Raw genomic sequence first — 25,369 nt, forward strand, 5'->3', positions numbered from 1 at the left:
AAAATATGGTAACGTGTCAAACTTAAGAGAGTATCAATGCACGCCACATCAGAGGAGCGATGACACAAATGGCGGCAACAAAAGACGCCGTTCTGGGGCGGAAATGTCAATTATGTCCTGGTGGCCACTGGGCTCAAAGCCCCCCCCACACGTAAAATTACGGTCAACAATGAAACAAAACAAAACAAAAAACTGAGAACAGATAACAGCAGTTGTTCGCAGATAAAACATTTCTTCATTTGTTTACTGTTTTAGGTTTAAAATCTTTTTTAAATCAAGATTTTCGTTTTTTGTTCAAATTGAAAATATATTTTTTTCCATTGATTTCTTTTTTTTTTCTTTTACACGGTGTACTTATGAATTTAAAACTGTTTTAAAATACAAAAAAAACAACGTTTTTTAAGATTCACAATTTGGGTTTTCATTCACTTTAAGCTCGTAAAAATCCTTCAAATAAATCACTTCTGAAACATTTCCACATAAAATTAACAAAATATTTTGATAGATCGATTCCTACTAATAAACTAAGTTGACTCAAACGTGTTAATGAGAAGCCTTTAAGCGGTGAAAGCAGATTTCTTACATTCATGTCACAGAAGGAGCCGAGGATGTTGCTTTCATGAGCAGATATGTCCTGGAACAAGAAGAAGAAGAAGAAGCGTCGCAGACTTTAAAACACCTTAGTGATTACTTATGATGATCAGTCAGAGCGGGGGGGGGTCAAACTCAATCACACAGGGGGCCAAAAGCCAAAACACAACAGGTCACAGGCCGAACAGGATAAACATTTGTTGACCACAATACAACTACATTTTTTAAACTTTAAAACCGTACGTTTTTAACATGATTAAGAACTAGATATATAGCATTACCTGCGACATTGCTAGTGTGAATGAATGCTGTAAATTTGAATTTGGCCGCTGAAGATGCTAATGCTGATAGCTAAAATTGATGGATAAAAACGCTGAAGCTGATCAAAACCCGCCCTCCTGACGCCTCCTTACCTCTATGGTGGGGTGGGTGTTGTGTTTGTAGGCCGTGTAAAGAGGAAACTGGATCTGGAAAATCTTGGCTGCACACAGAAGCAGTTTCTCTCTCTCCTCTGTGCTCCATGAGCTGAAGGAATCGGCGCCGCCGGCCCCGCCTCCATCCGCAGAATCGCCCCCCCCACTAGCGGGCTCCCGCGCCTCCACCTGGGACTCCGCCCCCTGGCCGGGTTCCTGCCCCCGAGCCGGGTTCTGGTTGGGGTCGGGCGTGTCGGCGTCTTCCTCGGCGGAGTCTCTTTCCACGTTTACGTGCTCGTCCTCGCCCGGCGACGCCGGCTGCCGCAGGGGGCCGGGAGCGGACCCGTCTCTGCCCCAACCAGGGCCTGCCCCCCCCTCTGTCCCAGGCGGCGCTGCTTTGTGCGAGCTGCAGAGACGGTCTCTCAGGCTGCTTATCTGGGCGATAACCAGGTTGATGAGGGCGTACACCAGCTGGTTGAACACCTCCAAATGCTTGTACTCCTTGAAGCAGCAGAGACATTGCCTGTAGAGAAGAAGAGGAGCTGAGAACGCGCTGAAAAAACATAAACTTTTATTAAATAGGCCTTAAAAAGATCCTTTCTGTGTCTGTAAATAAAAACTGACAGAATGTGAATCATGTCAGTAGATTATCTAAATGCAATAAAAGACAAAAATGAAAACAAGCAGATAAAAAGTTCCAACAAGGAATCCTCCATAAAACAGAAAATGTTCCCTTTAGAATCACAATGATTAAACATATAAAAGTCAAACTGTAACTATAAAATGTGACCTTTTCAAAATGTCTCTAAACACATTATTTTATACCTTAAATGTGTGTTTTTCTCAAGACTGCAGCATTGATTTAGTAAATGCTCAAAGAAAAAAATAAATAAAAAATAAAAATAAAATAATAAAAATAGTGTTAATATATCGTCCTTTCGAGGACGAGCCCGTAAACGTGGAAAGAGACTCCACCGAGGAAGACACCGACACATACAGACATACATGCACACATACACACACAATTATGTGGCATATTCGTGTGTATTGTTTGCATCACTGCAAAAAGTTTTTAAAATTATGAATAATTACACTCGAGAAAAGGGCGTAGTCTTCATACATCTTAGTTATTTTTTCTTTATTTTCTAATCAATATATGATTTGATTTCTGGTTTATCTTTGTGTCTTGTATTTTTTGTTGTATTATTTCATAATTATTGCTTGAAATAAACCAATAAATTACAATTTAAATCAATTATTGGCTGCAATTAATAAATATGAATGTAAAGAAGCTTCAGTTCTGCAGCGTTTACAGTCTGAACTTTATTTCGATTTATTGGGTTTATTGAAGACGAGAAGACAAAGAAGGGACAGAGGTTTAAATGGAGCTTCAGTTATAAACACAACTCTACAGAAAAACATCCAAAAATGAGGCAGAAGTTTAGCTCAAATAGGGAAATGTTAACTTTGGGAGCAAAAAATTTATTTTCCATATTAGTTTGTGACATTTAATTAAATGCCAACTTTAGCAAGCAAATCTTCTCTAAAGAAATATGAATTAAACACTTTTTATCATCATACAGCGGTTTCAGAATTAATGCGACTCAAAAATCCTGTGGAAGCTTCATATTTACACGTTTAGACAGTAAAAAAAATCTAAACGCAGTTTAAAAAAGTATTCCTCTCTTTTAAGAATATTTAAAAGAAAGAACTGCTTTTTTCAAACATCTGCATCTCCAGGCCTACAGTCAGGCGGATGAGACCTTCGCCTGGTTTCAGTTTGAAGCGCCGAGAATAGACAAAGATGTCCAGAGATGCATGAAGGGGACAGAGAAGGAGCCAGTTTTTGCACAACAGCGACCTTTCAGAGCTTCTGATCTGCCATTGGCTCGTTCAAAGCGAGTAAAGCGTAAAGGGATTTACAGACTCTTGTGACTTTAATTCAAGTATTCATTTATAAGACAACTGTGGTCCAGTTTGGTTGTGTTTGAGTTTAGATCGTTTTTGGCCTCGAGTGTTCAAATAGCTGAGAAGTTTGTTTAAAAAAAAAAAACGTCGGGGAAGCCGAGCGTTCGGCGGGAAACAAAGAGTCCGTCTGTGTTTTTGATAGAAGTCTGGCTAAAATCCACCCGTTCAATTCAGATTTAATTACACAGCAGTGAGTGAATCACTTCTGTGGCTGCATTTCATTATTCAAAGCTGCTGTTTGGTTTTTAGCTTCTGTAAATCTGACCTCGCTGTCTGGGATAATTAGGACAGAGAAGTCAGTAATGGTTGGTTAAAGTCGTCTGAACAAAAAAATAATTTTGTGATCTCTGGATTGGGAATAAAGTGGTGAGAACCGTAGGAAAATTGAAATGTTTATAGACATATACTTATTTTTTATGTTTGTTATTATTTAAAACCAAATAACACAGAAAATCATAATAGAGTAAATATTTACAGACTCTGGCCCAAAAACTATTGTTGATCTCAGACCGACAGATAAATGTGATTATTCTGCACTTTTATTTTATGAATTGATAACTAATAACAATGTTATTCTTGAATTTCATTTTTGAGACATAATTTGTTTTCATTGTGTCTTTTTTATACATCTTGGATTCACATTTCAAGAGTTTATGTTTGTGGGACCAAACAGCCAATCACAGACAAGAGGGTTCAAGCTGATTGGTCTATTCTGTTCTGAAACGTCAGACTGTTCTCCAAAAAGAACGACTTGTATTTGGTTTTCTTCTTCTCGATCAGGCATTTTTGGCTCCTGCAACTTATACTCCGGAAAATATAAAGTTATTCAAAACAGGAAAAATAAAGGCTTTTTTCCTCTGCAGCCCAGTACCAACTGTCTCATGGACCGGTACCGGTCTGCAGCTGGGGGTTGAGGACCATTTGTTCTAAAGTGAGAAAAAAAAAAAGGTTTCTCTTCCTGTTTGTTTTTTTAAATTAAACGTGTTAATTTTTTATTTAGAGTGAAGCGCTGCTTTGTTGTGATTAAAAATGTAGATCAAGCAGCCTTGGAGAAAAGTTTGGGAAAATGTTTCAGCATTTGTTTGTTGTGTTATTTGGTTTCCAGCACTGACCTCTGAGTCCAGGAGCTGATGTAGCCCAGAACCCGCAGAGCATGCTCCTTCTTCAGCTGGAAACTGCCTTCACTGCTGTCTGCGTCTGATACTGGAGGACAAAAACACAACACGTCACACGAGACGTCAGGAGAAAGCAAACAACTATTATTCCAATGGAGAGGACGGTCAAAGTCTGAAATAGGAGAATCAGATAAACAGACTGAACAAAAATTCTTCCATTTGTTGTGATGCACAAACTGCTGCAAACATGTGGGGAGGATGCATGAAGCCTGTTTACCTTAACGAGACCACAGAAATGATCTTACCAATCACAACGGAAATCTTAGGAAATAAAAAGCAAAACAATGATAGTGACTCCTACATTTCTTGTTAATCAACTATAATTACAGACTATCAGATCCTGTATAAACCAAACATCAAAAACTGAATTTGTCACAGTCAAATCAATTTTCACTTAGAAAATTCTTTAAATCTAAAAATCACTTTAAAAAGCTTTTTATTTTATTTTGTGGAGCAAAGAAAAGATTTTTACTGCAAGAATTCTTAATACAAATTGAAGAGAGGCAGAAATATTGATTCAAGAACAAAAAAAACGGACAAACTGATGAGTAATTGAACTGAAAATGTAATCAGGAAATTGTGAATTGAAATCAAATGGATTCAACGGTTTAGCTGTCATGAGTCCTCAAAAGAACTGAACATTAGCACCTTCCAACATCCCGTGGACGGCAGCCTGAAGGGTCAATTTTAAGGCTAAAATTTAACCATTTTTAAATCCCTTTTAAAAAAATACACATTTATGAACAAAAACCAGGAAAATCTGGGAAAAGATCAACCGTCTGGGCTTATTTTCCAGACGGGAAGTTGAAGTCATTGAGTAAATATTCTATTTTGTTCACTTGAGGTCAGTGAGTCATTTTTCTACAAGAAAGTATGAAATCTGACCCTCAAAATAAATAAAAAAAACCCACTAGGATTGGTCATTGAGAAGTGGACAAATTTAAACATTTTATTGTTTTTAGTCAGCAATAGTTTATCAAATCGGGTATGAATTCATAAACAGCTTATTAACTAATATAGCTTATTTTGTGCTTTTTTACCACTTTATTTCTGATGCACATTAACAGACCTAATTTGTAAAAGTTTACTAAACAAACCACATGAAAAGAAGTTTAGAGGAAGTTCTTTTATGCGTCAATCGTCTAAAGGAGGGCCGCGAACAGACGGGTGCTGACATGATCGATTCTTTTGGCTCAGATCTACTGGAGGATTAGATATCAATATCAAACAAACAAAAACATGTTTAAATGCAATTTTTGAATAAACCGTCAACATTTTCATCAACAGAACACATTGGAGTGATAAATAAACGTCTTGAGATGTTCGTATTTATTCAACTTTTACTTCGTGGAATTGGTGACATCATATCCAGTGTTTAGAAGAACGAAAGAAAAGCAGTGAGCATCGTGTCCGAATTACCTTTAAAATCCAGGGCTCTATATAGTCCAACACTATATAGTTTTTTAGTAGTTAGGGTGAGAATTCTGACACAACCTAAGATTATTTAGCCCATTTTGGAGTTAGGCTAATATTTCTGCTACATGCTAACTATTTTGGCTATTTGCCTAACTTTTTTTTTCAATTTTTTAGGCTATTTTGAAATTTGCCAATATTTTAGCATGCTATCAGCTTCAATGTTTTCAACTATCAGCACTAGCATCTTCAACGGCCAAATTCAGCTCACAGCATTCACACTAGCATTATCACAGGTAATACTATATATCTAGTTCATTATTGTATTAAAAAGTTACATTGTGTTCCATAAATATTTATCCTGTTCGGCCTGCGACATAAGGTGTTTTTTGGATTTTGGCCCCTTGTTTGATTGAGTTTGACAGCCCTGTTATAGATGGACATAAGAGATTGAATATTTAAATATGCAATTCCTGCTTCACTGGTCACAGTCTATTAAGTTTGATCAGTCGGACACAAAGATCTGACTATTTTTCTAATGTTGATGTGGTGCTGTTTGACGTCTAACCACAAAAGCCATTTCACAGAACCCATACATTATGCATGATGACTTGACCTGACTGACTGGATCATTAAATAATGAATAACGGACAAATGTTTACACCGTGTTTGTGAAAACAGAGGGGAACACTGGTAAGGCGGAGACTTCAAGACGATTGTTTAGAATGAGCAGATTTTCAATTACAAAATAAAAGCCTGACAGTAAAGTTGGAAAAGCCAGAAAAACTATTTCTAGATTTTTAAATCTATTTCTATAAGACATTTTTTTAATGTAAACTGATTTTCTTTTTCTAAGGCCCCACTATTTCCAAACTGAAATAGTCCAGAAAACCAGCAGATCCAGGAGCTTCTCTCTGGTTCTGGTCCTTCTAGAGGTCTAGAAAAAGACGTGCTGGTTGCTAAGAGCATAAATTTAGTTTATGACTGAACCCATTTCACATGGACATGAATACACGAGCAAGAAAGAAATGACTGATCGCACTCCCCTGGCTCAGGGGATTCTTGAATCTAAATATCCAGCTATTTTATTCTCTAAAAGAAAGCTCAAATATGACTCATTTTCATTCAAGAGGAACTATTCTGGGATTTAATGAACTAAAACCAACTGAAAGCTAAGGAGATTTGGGTATTGAGAGTGTCAGACCTGATCGTTACGCATTTTTAAAATATTTTATGATGTGCGTTCGGTAATAAATAAAACAGAGCGTCCCACATTTTATTTATCTGCTTTAGTTCATAAAAATTATTTCCAAACCGAACTTTGGAGGTAAAAATAGTAAATGAGCCTTTAAAATGCTTTAAAAGAAACAAAACAACAAAAACACACGATTTCAGAGATCTTAGAAACACTGACATTCAACTGGATTTTAACAATTGAAAACTTTTAAATGTCGGTCAAATTTATTTCATCATAAGGAATTAAACATATATGAGGAGTTATCTAGTCTTTGGAAATGTTACTACACACAATAAGAACTCCTTCACATAAATGTTTAACTCCCTAAAATAAGACCAACGTCTTCTATCCAGAGATGGTAACATTCTGCTGAAAGTCTAATCTAACACTCTGAAGGTCCAAATGCACGCACACAATTATGTTAATATAAAAATGGCAACAAGCTCATTACTGTACATATGTGTATTCTAAAAAAATATGAACAAAGCGCTGACAGAGTAAAGCTATTTCAGGAGATATGAAGCCTTAAAAGCTGCAGAACAATTTGCAAAAACCAAACCATCAGCTGCCATCCCTTCTGCTTGGAGGTGATTAATGATCCCAACGCTCCGACAGAAGATACGTTTAATCCCAACAAAAGAACGGCAACTCAAGGCCACCGTGGTATCAGCTCCATCCTGCCTGTGAGCAGAAAACGACTCGTCTCAAAGCGGCCTTGAATCTTCATTCAGAATATCATCGTTTCCTCATTTGATCCTTTACGGCTTTTAAAATAAGGAAATCACGAGATTTTGGTCCAGATCGGATTTGAAGTCGTTTGATTTTCAGTCCTGATCCGATACTTTTGTGACATAAAAAAAATATAAACAGAGTTTATTTAACACTTAATCACTGAATGGTTTGAACAATTAAGTAAAAATAGTGCAACTAGAGAAAATAGTTCTTACCTATTACTATTAGCTATTAACTAGTAAAAATCGTGATTATCAGTCATATGAGGAAGTTTAGGGCTTGTAGATTTAGAGTCTCTTTAGAACTATTGAATATTTTTGATAATAAGTGATCAATTTCTACAATAAAAATTAAAAATGACTCCATTCCAAAATTGTTGTAGCATAAATATAATGAACTAGCTCCCATCAGTGTAATGTATTATTTTGGCTTCTTTTTTGGAGACATTATTTCTTATATCCTTTTTTTCTGGCGCTTACAGTTGGTAGACAGTCGTCTTACTGCCAACTGTTTAAATCTTAAAAAATAAATGCATAATATATATATTAAATACATTCATCTGTAGGTTTTTGTTTGCATTAAGAAGATTTTTGCTTTATTGCAAATGTATTTACAAACTTGATCCTGAAGGTCCAACTCTTCACTGAACTGTTTTGTGCGCTCCCCGCTCAAACTAGTGCTGTATTCTGCTGCATTTTATACCAGTAAAATGTTGTGAGCCATTCATTATATGCCGACTTCTAGTAGAATATATTCTATTATAATAATAAGCTTGAAACATGTGGCAGTGATCAATCAAAATCCTAATCCTAATCAAAACTACATGTGACAAACATAAAGACTGACATAAATCAAGCATGAGCCTACAATAATCTCAAAAGGCCATTTTTAAAACAACATTTTGTGAAAAACACTTGGAATATCCTCGTTACCAAACCGCGGCTAAATCCCCCAAATTGCCTTGGATTGTGTCTTCTATGCTATTATGCACAAACACATGCTGCTTCTGCAATTCTGAGGTGAAAGGTCACCACAGACATCGCACATGGACTTGTCAGTCATTGGCAGCTGACAAAACTCTGCTATGGACCCCCCCAACAACCCCTCTGTAGTTATTGTATCGATTTGGAGCATGAAGTTCAAAAGCACAACAGTAAAAACAACAGGAAAGTGAGAATTCATCAGAGTTCAAATCAAACCTTCAGGTGTCAGATAGCAGCTCTTGGCTTTTTAATACACTCGAACAAACAACACAACAGCAGCACAAAGAGGAGTTTGATCACTTAACTTTAGTCCCAGTATTTCTGCGATAAAAAGTTCTATTTTTCAAATAGATGGAGCGCTACATGGCTTTGTAACACTGAATTTCCTAAAGGTGACCTATCAAAGTCAAAGATGAGATAGATCCAAGTTCATCTCCTCTGTGAGAAAACAAAAAACCCTCCACACAAAAAGTTTCTGCTTTCAGTCTCATGTTTCAAATGAATTATAAAGCAGCTTAATGCTGATCCAATGTAAACATTCAACTAACGTTTAAAACAAGCTAGCCTAAATAATCGATATTTTAGGAGTTACTTCAAACATCATGTTCTTTAAAAAGGTGATTTAAAAAAGTCTGAACTACTGATCTGTAAATGTTCTGTTGGAGGGATACATCTCAGCAGAGCCAGTGGGCAAATTTGGATCATTTTTGTGTTTTCTTTTTGGTCTCGCAATCTGGTACTATAGCTTCTATTTTGCAAAAACACCAAGCATAGTGTTAAAATATTAGCTGAACTCCAAATTATCCTTAAAAATGTGGAAAAATGCTTAAATCAGCCAAAACAGCTAGCATAATGCTAAAATATTTGTTAAATTCCAAATTATCCTAAAAAACTGGAAACATTTCAAAATTAGACAAAACAGCTAGCATATCGTTCAAATATTAGCTAAGCTCCAAATTAGCCTAAAAATGAAAAAAATGTCTAGTTTTGCCAATATTTTCACACAATGCTAAAATTTTTAACTCCAAAATATCCTTAAAAACTGGAAAAATGTCTATTTTTTTATTTAAAACAGCTAGCATAACGTTGAAATATTAACTAAACTCCAAATTAGCCTAAAAAACTGGAAAATATTTCTAATTTTGTCCATATTTTTGCATCTTGCTAAAATTTTAGCTAAACTACAAATTATCCTTAAAACTGGAAAAATGTCTAATTTTGCCAAAACAGCTAGCAAAACGCTAAAATATTAGCTAAACTAATAATTAGCCAAAACACTGGGACATTGTTTAATTTTGCCAATATTTCAGCATCTTGTTAAAATTTAAGCTAAACTCCCAATTATCTTTAAAAAACTGGAGCCGGAGAATCACTAGTGTAAATGCTGTAAAGCTTTCACACAATTACACAGAACTTTTTGTGAGTAATGTATAATCTTCCAGATTACTTTATTCTTTTACACAGCTGTGGTGACCCTTCAACAAGCCAACATTTTTAGGGATCATTCAATCTTAAAAAAAAAAAAAAAACTAGTCTGTGACCACCTGGTTGAAAATAATAGGAGCTAAGTTATTCACCTTTACACAAAACCTACAAGAAAATTAATTAAATAAAAATGTGTGTGTGTGGTGGGGGGGGCATTTTAATGTGTCAGAGACTATTAATATTAAAAAAAAGATATATTTTTTTAAGTAGTTGCTTTTTTTTTTTTTTGCACACAAAACCGGTTGGAAAACTGCAACCCCTCACAACCAACCAGTCAACCAGAAATTATGAAGGCAACAGCGAGAGCTTAAGGGTCTAAACCGCTGGGTTGAGTTACACAACTGTCAGCTTTTGTTTTGTAGAAAGGACACAAGTTTTATGGCTAAATAAATAGGTCCAGATTTTAACAGGAAGAAATACATGTGAGGCCTTTGAACCGAGGCAATAAGAAGCCAAACTAAAAATCTAATATCATAAAATGGAATATTAGTCAAAATAATCAATTAAAAACATGCTAAGATGGTTGTTGTAGCCATCTGGAGTTTTATTTTTCATTTAACTATAAAAAGACCAAAAAAGTTAATTTGATGAAAAGTTCTGTCATAAAAATGCAAAAAAAGAGGATTTGGGAATATTTAATACATGTTTTGCTAATCAAGCAACTTCTAAATGTTCATTTTCATAGAATGTAATTCTCAAATCATGTGATACAAAATACTAAAACTAGTTTGAAATTGCTTTTTTCTTGGGTGTTGAAGTCTCACTCTGATCTTTTGATCCATTTTCAAAGGGTTTGAGTTTTTTATATTACATTTAGGCAGTTTTTAGCCATTTTTTAGGATATAATTTCTGCAGAGCGACAATAGTTTGTTTGTTATTTGGTTTCAAGTTGTGGAAGGAGATCTTGATGTGGAGTAAACACGGCCCACCTTCTCATCACTCACAACTCCGAGCTCTGTTTACACACTCTCCCACTAGCTTACAGCCCCTCACACCCTCAACCTAACATTACAGGTGCAACTAAAACAATGAGCATTATTGGAGCTATCCAGCAGTACAGTGCTGAACCAGATTTCAGCTCGGATGAGGAATGGAGACGAATACCAGGGGTGTCAAACTCAACCGTACAAGGGGCAAAACAGGAAAAACATTTATTGAACACCCTAAAACTACATTGTTTAAACTTTAAAATCGTAACTTTTGAACATAATTATGAACTAAACATGTAGCATTAGCTGTGATAATGCTAGTGTGAATGCTGTAAACTGAATTTGGCTGCCGAAGATGCTGAAGTTGATAGCTAAAAACGTTTAAGCTGATAGCCAGCTAAAACATAAGCTAAATGCCAAATTAGCCTAAAAAAAAAAACTTAGGCTAGCCAAAACAGCTAGCATGTAGCTGAAATTTTAGCTAATAAAAAAATCTTAGTAAATGCCAAAATAGTCCAAAAAGCTAGCAGAATGCCAATTTTTAAAACCGTAACTTTTTAACACAGTCATGAGAAATAAAAAGGCAGGAATATTATTCCAGAATAAATCAACTTAAACTTTAAATAACTTTCAATAGCCTCCATAAAAATATATTTTGTCAAAATTATACAAGTTAGAAATAAGCACAAGATAATATCGGGCCATTAACAACAATAAAATAAAATTATTTGGAGGGCCGGATAGAATTACTGAGAGGGCCAGATTCGGCCCCCGGGCCTTGACTTTGACACGTGACGTAAATGGATCTATTTGTCTACAAATGGATGAATCAGAAATGAGCAGATCACATGTGGCCCTCTCTGCGTATTAGTTGATTCTCAATTATATTAAAATATATATATATATATATATATATATTCAGAAATTCAATGCGGAGCTTAATCCTCTTCAAACATGTCAATCATCAGAAAAATGCCACAAGAACACATTAAATATATATATATATATATATTTTTTTTGGAGTTGATATTTTACATACAATATTGGGCTGTAATAACATGTGACTAACCCTAACCCTTTACCTTTTTGCCTTTTACCTCGGCAATGAACACACCGACATTTTAAAACTTGAGGACTTGTGACCTTTGTGAACTAATGCAGCTAGATTTGTATTTATTTATTTTGTTTTTATTTTATCTTACTTCTATATCTTATATTTTATTGTAAGTATCCTCGTATCCTTAAACCGTCGGACAGTCGTACAATACATTTCACTGCATGTTATACTATGTATGTTTATGTATGTGACAAATAAAATGTGAATTTTGAATTTGACTGACTTAGAATTAAATTCATTAAACTTTACTTGTGTTCGGTATGTTTGCTGCATTGTCAGTGTTTATTTTGTTGTTTTTTTTTTTAACATTTTTTTCTTACTTTAAAACCAAAAAGGAGCTTGTAGTTTTACACAGTCAACTTCATCCATCATCAGCTGGCAGTGCAAGCATTACCAAGTGATTGTGTTTGATAGGGAACTGTACAATCTCTGTTTTGCAGCTTAGCAGCATGCAGAGAAATATTTGAAAGAAACAATGTTTTAACCGGTTTCAGAGTGTTCTCGGGATTGCAACAGGCTGTGCATTTTATGATGCAGCAATAAGTGGGATTATCTCACATATTTGAGATAAGTGAAGCCAAATCAGACACATTGAGTTGGAGATTGACATCTTCTGTTTGTTAAACCCCTGCAGATTCTATAGTTACAAACTTGGCAAGTTGCATTTCTAGCACACAAAGTTTAGTTGGATGTATCTCTAATAACTGAGCGTCCATTTCGCCCAACACAATACAATAGGTGGGCTCAAACAAACACAGAAGCTCCCCCAAAAGTGTCAACCCCTTCACGGATACAGCTATGCATCATTTAAAGAAACCACGCTGGGTTCAAATGTACGATTTAGCTCGTTTTCAGGACAAGTTGGGAGCATCAAGGCCTGGCCAGCACGCCTTGATGTATAGCTAAGTTTTAGCAATAAAGGCAAAAATGCACAATTGGCCCCAGTTGACGTTAGCTTAGTGCGTTTAACGGAATTCCTCGGCAATTTAGGACTAAATTATAACATTAGTCATGGTGAAACTGTTATGTCAAAAACAGCTTTCGAGGGAGAAAAAACGGATAATCTACGATCACGATGTGTCTAAATATACGCTTCATTGCAGCCATTAATTTTCTGGGCTAGCTTCGCAAAAGCTAGCTTAAGTAACGTTTGCAAACTAGCCCAAAAATAACGCGTATGTTGTTTTACGGTAAGTTTTAGTGGTAGGCACAAAAAAGTTACGACACATTTATGAACATTTAACGGATAGTTCTAGGGGGGAAAGGGCACATCTGCAAAACAAAGGGTGGTAGCGGAATGGACAGCTAGCAGACTGACCTGACAAACACATCAAACAAAGTCAGCCTGCTTGCTAGCTCAACTAGCTAGCTTAGCTCGTTTACTTCCAAATATATGCACGAAACGTTCAAAAACAGTCACCAGAACATGTCGTGTTTCCATTGTCAAACCAGGCTACAGTAATTTAACTGATGACAGTAGTGTCACACGCAAAACTCAAGAACTTTTCGGTCCATATGGATGCTATTTTGCTGTGCTGTTTGACAGACAGGCCCCAAAACTAATTGGAAATTTGGGAGAATGGCATCAGCACTTGGAATCAAACAGATCTGCCTCTACGTGAAACTACGAGTCTCGCAAAATATATGCACCAGAAATGCTATCACTTCCATTTTTATGACAGAAAAACGATTAAAATGGGAGCTAAACGGTCAATCAAAGTTATATTTAGCTAGCCCCAAGCTATCATGCTTCCATCAAGCTTCAGTAAGCAGTGATGCTAAGCAGCTAGTTCAGCACCGTCCTCATAAAAATACAATTGAAATATATAAAAAATATTTCACTTACTTTCATTTAAAACCTCCACCAGCTCAGCGCAGTTCTCGCACATTGTTCATGAACCGAAAAAACCTGTGAGCACCTTCTCAAACCATTGTACTAGAAAGTGTTTGGCTGGCAGTTAGTTGTTTTGGGGGTGAAAAAAGGCCCTTGGGAGAGAGAGACCGGCGAAGGTTAATCCACCAACCGAAATCCTGGAAAACAGGAAGCTGGAAATCGTGGTTTGCATCCAAGCTCAAATAATTTACACCAAAAGTAAGAGGCACTGAAAGGAAAAAGTCGAGTCAGTCACCAATCTGAACGCTACTTGAGAGAGTAGACACAGCAGCCATGTTGAAAAGGGAAGGGAGGGGGTCGTACAGCATGCGCGAGCTTCGGAAGTTTTCGTATTCTGCCCTTCGGTTGTTCGGCTTCATTCGTACTCTCGCGATAACTTGCGTTTAGAACATTTTCTCAAGAGTTCAAGGGCAAATCAGGAAAAAGTAAATAAATATTTATTCATTTGACTTCATATTGTTCAATCATATCGTATAACTCAAATATATGATATATATGACATACCACATTGAGATCCAAATGAATAGATAAAATAAATTGATTTTTTTATGTAAATAATGAATGTGATTAATCTCTTTGGATTTCTATTACAAAGTGGGGATTTTTTAGTTTATGTAAAACTTTTTAAATAAAAGAAAATATCAGTTTTGCAATAGAAATCCAAAGAGGTAAACCAAATCCATTATTTTCTCAAAAAGAATCAATAGCATTCTTGATTTAGCTGACTACAATAGGTCACAATTAATTCAAACAGTTCATTAAACTCATTTCCTCAAAATAGTAAATTTGGAGAAAAAAAATCAAATCCATTTTTTTTAATGCACGCTTGTTCCCAAATGGAAGTCAGTGTTGCTGGAGCCTATCCTGTTACTGAAGGTTGAAAGAAGGATACACTGGATTTTACATCATAGGGCAGCAAAAATATATTTACAACTCTTCATTTTCATTCATTCATTCATTCATTCATCTTCCAGACCGCTTCTTCCCTTTCGGGGTCGCGGGGGTGCCGGAGCCTATCCCGGCTACTGATGGGCGAAGGCGGGGTACACCCTGGACAGGTCGCCAGTCTGTCGCAGGGCCTCAATCACACACCATTCACTCTCACATTCACACCTAGGGGCAATTCAGAGTCGCCAATTAACCTATGAAGCATGTTTTTGGACGGTGGGAGGAAGCCGGAGTCCCCGGTGAAAACCCACGCATGCACGGGGAGAACATGCAAACTCCACACAGAAAGGTCCCAGCCGGGATTCGAACCGGGGCCTTCTCGCTGTGAGGCGAGAGCGCTAACCACTTGCGCCACCGTGCAGCCCACTCTTCATTTTATTAAATCCAATTTATGCAACAAAAGATGCATCTCTGTGAATTAAACCTAATTTGTGCAAACATCTGACGAGTGAGTGGCAAAATCCAGTTATTAAAAAAAAAAAAAAAATCGAAGTGATACAGCATGACTTAAACAACTCATGTCAAAGTCAAGGTCCGGGAATCATTTTATTTTATTGTTATTAATGACCTAATGTTATCTCACGCTCATTTTTGACTTGTGTAATTTTTGAGTCTAATTATTATTTCTGCAAAATGCAGGCTGTTTTGACCAATTTAGGCTTTTTTTCCCAAGCCTTTTTGGAGTTTACCTAATGTTTCAGCTACATGCTAGCTGGTTTGGGTAATTTAGGCTTTTTTTTTAGTTTTTTTATAGGTTTTGGAGCTTAGCTAATATTTCAGCAACATGCTAGCTGTTTTGGCAAACTCAAGCTTTTTGGGGTTTTTTTTTAAAGCTTTTTTGAAGTTTAGATAGTATTTCAGCTACATGCTAGCTGTTTTGGCTAATTTAGGTTTTTTTGCTTGTTTGTTTTTTAGGTTGTTATGGAAATAGGCTAATATTTACACTAGCTGTTTTTGGCTAATTTAGGCATTTTTCAGTGTTTTTAGGCTATTTTGAAATTTTGCTATTTTTTCAGCTACATGCTAGCTGTTTTGGTTAACTTACCTTTTTTTTAGGCTAATTTGGCCTTTAGCTAGTATTTTAACTGGCTCTCAGCTTCAGTGCTTTCAGCTATTAGCTTCAGTGATTTCAGCTATCAACTTTTAGGATATTTTGGAGTTCAGATAATATTTCAGCTACATGCTAGCTGTTTTGGCTAATTTAGGCTTCTTTTTTTAGGGTGTTTTGGAGTTTAGCTATCAGTTCTGGCTATCATCTTCAGTTATCAGCACTAGCCTTTTCAGTGGCCAAATTCAGCTTACAGCATTCACACTAGCATTATCACAGGTAATGCTCTATATCTAGTTCATAATTGTTAAAAGTTAAATGTTAAAAGTTTTAAAAATTTAGTTTCAGTGTTCAATAAATGTTTATCCTGTTTGGCCCACGACATAAGGTGTGTTTTGGATTTTGGCCCCCTTGTGCGATTGAGTTACGCACCTTAAACCTTCTCCCTTTTTCTCTTTGTCTGTAGTTTGAACAAGGGAACAAACCGAATGCACGTTTCTACTTACTGTTCCATTTTTTATTTTATGTTCTTGACTTATACTAACATTTTTTAAGAATTAACTTAAAATTAAAATATCGCAAACAACTCATAGAAAAAGAACCTTTTATGGGCGAATGAACATGTACAGGTTTGACACTTTGCTCACCAAATTCTCATTATTTGTTGATAAATTATTGAAACTACAAACAATTTGGACTTTGTTCCAGCTGCAACAAACAACAACAAATCATTCTCTGTAAAAATAGCCACTTTTATAGTCAGAATACTCAGCTTTACAGTCAGAATACTTTGCAGACAACTTTCCTTTTCATCCAAAAGTAAAACAAGCCGACTGAGATAAATTCAGAGCAAAAGGAGCCAAAAAACATAACCTAAAATAACCAGACAGAGAAATCAAGGTAGTACAAATCTGTCATCCTAAAGCATCACATTCATTCTGTACAGTCAACTTGGCACCTCTGAAAGCAGAGCAAACTTTTAACCAAGCGTTTTGCGTTTCAGGATTTTAATTTACATATTAACACAGGGAAGAGGAGATCAACTGCGCAAGGAGGGATTAAAAAATAACCTTTTATTCTTCAAACTTCATGCACATGTGAAATAACCAGACGGACGTAAAGCTTCGACAGCAAAAGAGACATTCACAAAAACAAAATACACTCAAAGTTTTGTATAAAATAAGGTCAAACAAACAAAAATTCCATTTAGGGAAAACGGGATTGGCTGATCCTCATGTACATATCAACATTTGGTCGACAACGTGTTTTGAAACTGTCCAGTAACCCAAAATCCTCTTCGCAAACACCCACAATGGCACACGTTTAAATCTAGTGGAGGTGGAGCGGTAAAAGAAAACGACGGGAGGCGAAGCCGCGCAGCGCCCCGCCGGGCTTGTTCTTAGCCAGCGGCACCGGCTTTAGTCACACATCTCCTCTGGCAGCTCGTGGGGGTTGAGGATGCCGGGCACAGACATCTGGAGCTTGTGTTTCTCCTCCTGGGCTTGGCGGAGAACCGCTTCTCTCTCTTCCAGGAAGAGGTCCGACGTGTCCTCACCAGCAAACTCCTGCAGGAGAACACAGGGAGTTTTAGCAGAAGCTCACGTTGAGTTTTCTGCTCCAGATCGGATTCCAACTCATCTAATCGGTTGTAGATTTCAGACTTTGCAAATTAAAATAATTTAAAAATAACTTTTATTCTATACAATTTTAGCCAATCATTTTACCATTCCAGCAATTCATATAAAAATGGGTGTGGCTATGAGGGTGGGCAGAGCTTCAATCAGGCAATTCAGGACCTGTGGTCACTTACCTTGATCTGCACAAGGAAGTCCCTCAGGTGCTCCTTAAAGGCTGGGATGTCCTGGTTTAGGCTGGACAGACCCGTTACAAAGACTTTCACCTGGGCGCTGAAAAACAACAAAGCAGACGTTTGTTACAGGAAGTCCACTGCTCTGCTCAGCTAGTGAGCGTACAAAAAAATTCACAAACCAGAAAGAGGTTTTCTCTGTCACATGTCGACTTGATTTGTTAAATAAAATTAAGTTATTTCACCCTTTAACAATAAGCTGATTCAAATTCAGAGAAAAGCAGCTTTTCACATTCGTTTTGCGTCGTTAATCCGTGCTTTATGTTAATAATGTGTTGCACATATTAAGTATCGTAATTTTTTACATTTGAAATCCTAACTTGGGTAAAAAAATTAAAACCAGGAGTTTAAAACTATGTTTTAGATGTACTCAAAATATTTAAGCAGGATTAAATTTCTGGTGCTAACAAGAAGTTAAATCTCTTAAACTTCAGCATCGTCTGTAACTCCAGTTTATGTTTCAAATCCCACTCTGATCACCTTTTGATGTGTTGTAAAGGCGTTCCCAGTGGTTTTTAATTATTACTATCATGACATTTTTAGCCAAAATAAAATAGCTAAAAAGCTAGCAGAATGGCAACGTTTAAAACTTTAAAACTAACTTTTTGCCTTAATTATGAAAAATAAAAAAGCAGGAATATTATTCCAGAATAAATCAACTTAAACCTTAAATGACTTTCAATATTATACTCTCCATAAAAAATATATTTTGTAAAAATCTACAATCTACAAGCAAGATAACATTGGGCCATTGATAACAATAAAATAAAAAGATCTGGAGGGCCGGATCTGGCCCCCGGGACTCGACTTTGACACTTGTGCTTTAGAGGATTTTTGATGCTTCAAAGAGAACAGAAACGTTCACAGCCAGCGTTAATCAGAACAATGTTCTCATTAATTTAAATAAATCCTGAAATCTTTTGTTGTCTGTGTTTTTGACAGAGTTTCACCACAAAATGAACCCATTAACCGTCACCATTCTGTCTGTGATGGAGGAAACGCCGCTCTCCAATATACGTCTGTCTCTAATAAACGCCGAGCTGGATGCCACATTTTAGGAATAAAACGCTTCTATTAGAAGATATACGTGACATTGATCCAGCCGTCTACCAGTGGATCTGAGGGAGTTTGTAATAAATGAGCTATTTTCCCCAACAGCTTTTTTCTGTTTGGTAAATTCCATCATCATGAAAATGCTACAAGAACATGTTCAAACCTCCATGAGTGTAATACGGAGGCAGTTTAGTCTACTTACTCCTGTAAATGTGGGAACGCCCTCTTCAGCAGGTTGGCGATGTACTCCCTGACATACAGTAAGTTGTTGGTGGGGTGGGTGGTGCTCAGAGCCACGCTTACTTTGTTTTCCTCAACGAGGTTAAACATGTAGGCCAATATGGTGGCGTGCATGGTTAGACCTGAAGACAAAATCATCAGAATGGATTCAAAAACTTGAAAGAAAAGCACCATTAGAGCCACGCAGGCCGTTAGCTGACCTGCAGTGTGAGACGTGTCGGTGACCACGGAGAAGATGTGCTGCAGGATTTCACAGAAGTACGTCTGGTAGAAGCTCTGCGCAGCTGCTTCTTCTGTAGACACGTTCTGAAGGAGTGTGTAGAGGATCTGAAGACCTGCACAAAGAGTTGGGAGACATTTAAACCTCTCATTGACAAGTTATGATCCTTTAGAGAGCAGCAAGAATCTCAGTCTGTAAGCTCACCTGTATCAGCCACGTTCCTCATGGTGTGCTTAAAAGCCCAGATGATGGAGTCCAGAATGAGCTTGAACTGTGCTGGAGCAATGGCCAGGAATGCTGGGAAGCACTGGGAGGTGGCGGCTTGAAGAAGGTAGAAGAAGTGAGTCCTGTGCTCTGGAAATTCCTCAAAGTCCTGATAGAAAAACGAGAGGAAGTTTGAGCACATGGAGACTCAGACAGCCGAATACTTCTCCAGGTTTTCCAGGAGCTCCAGACTCACCTTGTTGATCATATTCAAAGTGCACTCAAAAACCGCATCGAAGATCTTGGGGATCTCGCCGGTGATGTGAACTCCCAGCTTGTTGACGATGGTTGCCATGGTGCTCAGGACCTCGGGCTCCCTGGCAGCGGGGACGTTCCTTTGGTAATCGATGAGCACCGCTTCCAGAAGCGGAGGAACGAAGTTCTCCCCCACCTGGTCCACATAACAAGCAGTTTTACAGAGTAACAATGCAGAGAAAAATTCATTTCAGAGACTAAAATGAGTTGATAAAGATCATTTGTAAATGCCAGTTTGTAGATGTATCATAAGTCTAAAGCTGCGTTCACAGTAAATCGGATTCACGACTCGGGGGTGTCCAGTTTCAATGTTAAGTCAATGTACAGACTGCAGCGTGGCAGTTTGGGTGTTGTGGTGCAATGTTCATAGAGTTTAAATATCTAAACTTTGGTGAATAACCAATCAGGAACTCAGGTTTGGCTTGTGATTGATGATCCAATCAGTAGGTGGAGCCAAAACCAACATGAATAAGAATCTGATCGTCCTACTTCTGAAGTTTATATTGTTTTATTTGTTTTGAGACGATAATAGAAGGGTTCTCTAATTTAAGTCTAATTTTTTTTTGCCCTTGGACTAATCAGGGACAGCAGGTCCTCAAACTGGTTCAGAGTGACTGAAGTACCGCTGAAAGCGTCCATCATTGAGATGCAGCTTCTGCAGTAGATGAACATCATAGTGGTAGAGTCTCTGAATGATGAGACCAAACATGGATACATGATTACTGATGCTTTTGTGGAGCTCTATCTGATTTCTCAACATCAAAGTCTTCCATTTATTGACTGTATATGAGATACACAGATATGAGTTAAGGGACAAAAGCTCCTCCCACACTCGTCAGGTTTATGAACACATTTTTGGACAGAAAACCAGGAGCAAAGTTGACATGAAGAGAGGCAGACCAGAACTTGATGAGTAAACCACGTATAGTGTGAATGCAGCACAAGAAGAAACAAACAAAAACGAGTTTCTTAAGCAGACGATGATCTTGTTCTGAACAAAGAGTCAAGGATGATGCTAACATTTAACCTTTGTGTGATCCCTCTCATGACAAAGGTGGACAGGATTTTATGTCTGCCACAGACATCAGTGAAGATAAAAATCCTTCCAGATGACCCCACTTTTAATGTAAACATGCCTAGCATAGCAGTGGGGTGAATGACTTTCACAACAGTGGAAGCAGAATCCAGGACGTGCTCACCATCTGCGGGTCATTGGACCGACTGACCCAGCCTGAAATCAGCTTCAGGGTCTCCCTCTTCACCGTCCGCATACTCCTGATCAGCGGCTGCTTCGTCACCATCTCACCTGCAGGAGGCAGAAAACAATAAAATTTTGGTCAGGATGTCAAACTCTCTCCTGCTCAAAGAAAAACTCAAAGGAGAAAAATTTACTGAGCGGACAAAAACTACAACGTTCTCTCGTTTATTGCAGGAGTTACCCAGGATAGATTGAATCTGTGAAGTAGTCAGCTTTTAATATTTACAATTATTCAAGTTGCTTTAAAGTCTTCCTTTGACATTTTTTTTAATTAAAACGTTCTTAGTAGTGTTTTAATTATGATTATGACGTTTTTAACCAAAATCCCACAACCTAAATGTCTTAAAAAGTCATTTTTCAGGTTGATATTTCCTGTTTCTAAAATCTCCTCTGAGGGGGCGTGGCTTTTGGAGCTGAGCTGAACAGCTCTGTCCATTTGTTCTCTTTTATAAGAAAAATGCCGCACATACATGTTAAAAACTCAAAAACCTGATTTTAATCATACAGGGACTTTAAGGTTGTATCACTCTTCAATACATATTTTCACATTTTTCTTTCTTGTTTAAAATTTTAAAGTTCAAACCTTCATAGTAAAATAAGTCCAGTTTTTTTTTTAGAATAAAAACAATTTATGCAAATGTGACAAATTCTGTCGAGGAGATTGATTGACAATGTACTATAGCCAATCAGGACGCTGAAATGAAATGTAAAAACAATAAAATAAACAAAAAATCTGCAAAACGGTGAGACTATGAGGGTTGAACCACTTTATAGCGAGGTACCTGTGTTTTTTTAAAACATACAGTAAGTATAGCATAAAGGCAGTAATATAATTACACAAATAATAATAAATCAAAGCATTTCAATTATTTGCTTTTAAGTCATTTTATAAAACAGAAACTTTAAATAAATGTTTTATTCCTTAAAAAACATTCAAATTAATTCACAAATCAAAATATATATGCTGTAAAAAAACACTAATAAATAAATAAAAGTGGGATTTTTTGCTAAATTAAGCCAACAAATCGAATCAAACCCCTTTTGCATGAATGTAACTTCTCCATGCCTGAATTTATTCCCAATTATAAATGGAAAACATTTTTTGTCCGTTTAAGGTGATGCTAAATTTCCACAGCAGTCTTGGATTAATTGGTACATTTCCAGTTAGTGGCATGTGGTGTGAAGGGTTAATTATCTGCCACAAATGATCATTTGTGTTAATACTTTCCTCCACAGTATGCCAGAAAGCTTTTGCTTCCTCTCTCATATTTTTAAGTCAAATCTATTCCATCTTATATTTGTAAACATCTGATTTAAGTCTGGGTAAAAGTCGGCCTGATTGTGGAGGACTGCACTGACCGTTGCTCTGGACGGCAGAGGAGATGTTTTCACTTAGACATTTGTAGACGTTGAGCATGTCCAGGTAGATGCGTCCCAGCTGGACGACGAAGGGATGACCGACGGCTTTACAGGCTCTGACGTTGGTCTTGAGGATGCTGCCCAGCTGGCGCACGGTCTCTGCGTCCTTCAGGATGTCCACGTTCTGAACACACGTTCCACAACAAACACAAACTTCAGATGAGAAAGCCGGACATGTCAGACGAGGCTCTGATCCGTCAGGTCCTCCTACCTTCGTAGCCTGCTGGATGATGCTGTCCCACACCTGGTTGGGCAGCAGCATGTACTTCTCTATCAGCAGCTCCTGGACCGACAGGTCAGTCTGAGCTCCGATCATGTAGCCCACCGCCTCGTAAAACGTGTGAACCTGAAGAAAAACCAACAGGACTTCAGAAAACCCCGACAGCTCCGACGACCAACCAAACCGCAGAGCCGACGCTCACCTGCTGAGGCTGCAGGTCACAAATGATGGTGTTGATGTTGTTCAGGATCTCGTCGATGAAGGGCATCACTTCTCCCACCTGAACCTGAACAAAATGGCGCCGGCATTTCTGAGCAATCTTGATGAAGGTGTCGCACGCCATGTCCTGCACGCCATCGTGGGTCTCTGCGTGTCGAAACGAAATCTTTATTTTTTTTTTATTTTCTCCAGACATATATGCAGTCAAAGGACAAACAGACAGCAACCTTTTGAACACAAAAGAAATAAATATTCATTTGGTTTTTAGCACTTAATTGTTATTTTTGTAGTTTAGATCATTTTTTCACAAAAAGCAGACTTCTTGATCCTTGATCCGCTGCTATATTGTACAAATAAATCTCACCTGGTCAAACATTGCGATTAATCGTGATTAATTACAACACAAAAGTGCGATTAATCAGATTTTTTTTTGTAATTGATTGACAGCACTAATTAAAAATATTTTTTCTGAATGTAGAGGTTTATGTGTGATTTAATATTGTCATTATTTGCAGATGATGGTCAGCAAATACTGAGACAGAAAAAATTTAAGCAATTAATCACAATTAATTTTTGCGATTAATTCGTTCTTTTTTTTTTTAATCGATTCCTGGCTCCACATTTGACTAATCTGAACCAAGACTCAAACTGTGAGATGATCCGAACCGTGAGTTTTGTGATCTGTTGCTCCTCTAGTTCTCACACATGGAAAAACATGAGTAAAAAGAAAGCCGGTCCACTATGAGATGTGTTAAAGCATCTTCAGCCATTTCCTTATTACTCTAACTTTACAAACTCTTCACAAACACACGTATATGTCAGTAAAAACGTAGAGACAGAACGGGTCATTTTCCCTGCTTGACTCACCGTGCATGAACTCAAACAGCTTGTTGACCACCGTCTTCAGGAACTTCCAATGAGCTCTCAGGAAGCGAGGATACTGGCCCACGATGTACATGATGTTCGAGGCGATAATGGCTTTGTTGTCTTTGCCTCTTTTCTGCTCGCATAAGCCGAGAAGGTCCTGAACATAAAACAGTTAATGTTGAAAACAGATCATAAAAAGAGGGTTGAAATCTTCTTCAAGCGGCTCACCTTGATGACGGTCACCAGGAACCTCTTCTCGTCCTCCTCGTGCATGGCGCCGCTGATGGAGCCGATGGCCCAGCACAGCATGTTCAGGTTCTTCCAGGACCACTCGGTGCCGTTCACCTGGTTGTGCAGCTTCTCTGTCATGATACGCTCGGTGTCCGCGTAGTCCAAATGCGTCAAGTAGACTGGACGAAACACGAGGAAAATGTCATGTCAAACTGCCTTTCAGTGTATAAACCAGCAGAAGTTCAATGCGAACGAAACAGAACGAAAGCTAAAACTAAAAGAAACTTAAGATTAAAATGCTATTTCTGTTCCTGTGACATTCTTCTCATAATGGAGAACATATAAATAAAAAATTAAGTTCAAATTTGGATTTCTGAGTGTTTAATTCAAATCACTGTACAGAAAAAGACAAAAAAGATGCACTTTACAAAGAGCTTAATTCACTGGCGGTCCATGAGCTCCTCTGCTCTGAGCCCTCAACAACACGGGAAGGGAAGGGGGGCGGGGTTGCTCCGTGAAAATGAGCCCACCCACATTTCAGAGGTCAAATTGTAAAGAACTCCTGGAGCTCTGGAGAAACTTTCTCCAAGAAAACAACACCAGATTTTTGATGTTGGCTAAAAGAACGGCAAAAAATAATAAAAATAAATAAATAAATGAAAAAAACACCGAGAACGCTTTGAAAATAGATCAAAAGATGATCGGAGTGGGTCGTAAAATAAGAGAATTTGAAGCAGTTGTCTTCAAAAAATAAATAGGTATCAGTAAAAACCGTACCAAGCGTCTCCCTCATGTTCTTGTACAGATTGATGGCGTCCGTATCCTTCATGAACTCCCTGACCACCTCGCCTTGGTCATTCTCCACCACCAGAACCTCCTCTGGTTTGGCCATGCGGCTCACCATCAGCAGGCGGACCTACGGGAGCAGTCAGGGGCCAAAGAGGATGTGGTGGTCTGCTATAATGCAATAATAAATACTTTGCAAACAAAACAAATACAAAATTCTGCTTATAGATGTGATTGAAAAACAACCAAAATATGGTACAAACATGGATCAGAAATAATAATGAACGTTGAGTAGCTACCTGTGAGAGAACGGCCAGGTACAGGTGTCTGCGGGGGGGCACGTCTGACAGCAGGGGGGTGCTGGAGGTGGAGAAAGGACTTTCTCTGTAGAGTTCTGCTGCCAAGTGATTCCAGTACTCCAGACAGATCTTAAAGATCTCCGTCTCCTCCACCTCAGACACCAGCAGCATGTAGTGCAGAGCCTGCAGACGGAGAGACAAACGGACGGATGAGGAAGGGAATAAAAAAAAAAAAAAA

At 37.7% G+C, this 25,369-nt stretch overlaps 2 protein-coding genes and 1 long non-coding RNA gene across 6 annotated transcripts in view; 1 reads left to right on the forward strand and 2 right to left on the reverse strand.

The window, feature by feature from the left end:
* The window catches only part of LOC112157538, a 10,307-nt gene extending 6,091 nt beyond the window's left edge, over nucleotides 1-4,216 (forward strand). The window contains exons 2-3 of the long non-coding RNA XR_002921165.2: nucleotides 3,836-3,903; nucleotides 4,078-4,216. This is a non-coding gene — a long non-coding RNA (uncharacterized LOC112157538). The remainder of the gene's footprint in view (nucleotides 1-3,835; nucleotides 3,904-4,077) is intronic.
* Nucleotides 1-14,284, reverse strand: part of usp34 (ubiquitin specific peptidase 34) — a 61,706-nt gene extending 47,422 nt beyond the window's left edge. For 3 of the 4 annotated variants that reach the window (XM_024290327.2, XM_024290325.2, XM_024290324.2), the window contains exons 1-4: nucleotides 13,890-14,283; nucleotides 4,085-4,175; nucleotides 1,005-1,527; nucleotides 584-634 (exon numbers count right to left, since the gene is read on the reverse strand). In XM_024290327.2, the coding sequence (XP_024146095.1) occupies nucleotides 584-634; nucleotides 1,005-1,527; nucleotides 4,085-4,175; nucleotides 13,890-13,932 (708 nt within the window). In that variant the 5' untranslated portion in view covers nucleotides 13,933-14,283. Of the gene's footprint in view, nucleotides 1-583; nucleotides 635-1,004; nucleotides 1,528-4,084; nucleotides 4,176-13,889 lie in introns of all 4 variants that reach the window. The other variant, XM_024290326.2, reaches the window with a different exon arrangement.
* A 2,380-nt stretch (nucleotides 14,285-16,664) lies between these two features.
* Nucleotides 16,665-25,369, reverse strand: part of xpo1a (exportin 1 (CRM1 homolog, yeast) a) — a 16,527-nt gene continuing 7,822 nt past the window's right edge. Inside the window, exons 12-25 of the mRNA XM_024289274.2 lie at nucleotides 25,132-25,314; nucleotides 24,824-24,962; nucleotides 24,044-24,225; nucleotides 23,816-23,972; nucleotides 22,932-23,095; nucleotides 22,721-22,855; nucleotides 22,450-22,633; nucleotides 21,032-21,138; nucleotides 19,774-19,968; nucleotides 19,518-19,686; nucleotides 19,294-19,428; nucleotides 19,056-19,215; nucleotides 17,744-17,840; nucleotides 16,665-17,498 (exon numbers count right to left, since the gene is read on the reverse strand). Of these exons, the coding sequence (XP_024145042.1) occupies nucleotides 17,352-17,498; nucleotides 17,744-17,840; nucleotides 19,056-19,215; nucleotides 19,294-19,428; nucleotides 19,518-19,686; nucleotides 19,774-19,968; nucleotides 21,032-21,138; nucleotides 22,450-22,633; nucleotides 22,721-22,855; nucleotides 22,932-23,095; nucleotides 23,816-23,972; nucleotides 24,044-24,225; nucleotides 24,824-24,962; nucleotides 25,132-25,314 (2,154 nt within the window). The 3' untranslated portion in view covers nucleotides 16,665-17,351. The remainder of the gene's footprint in view (nucleotides 17,499-17,743; nucleotides 17,841-19,055; nucleotides 19,216-19,293; nucleotides 19,429-19,517; nucleotides 19,687-19,773; nucleotides 19,969-21,031; nucleotides 21,139-22,449; nucleotides 22,634-22,720; nucleotides 22,856-22,931; nucleotides 23,096-23,815; nucleotides 23,973-24,043; nucleotides 24,226-24,823; nucleotides 24,963-25,131; nucleotides 25,315-25,369) is intronic.

The sequence above is a fragment of the Oryzias melastigma genome, linkage group LG1, assembly GCF_002922805.2.
Source record: "Oryzias melastigma strain HK-1 linkage group LG1, ASM292280v2, whole genome shotgun sequence".
Lineage (NCBI taxonomy): Eukaryota > Metazoa > Chordata > Actinopteri > Beloniformes > Adrianichthyidae > Oryzias > Oryzias melastigma.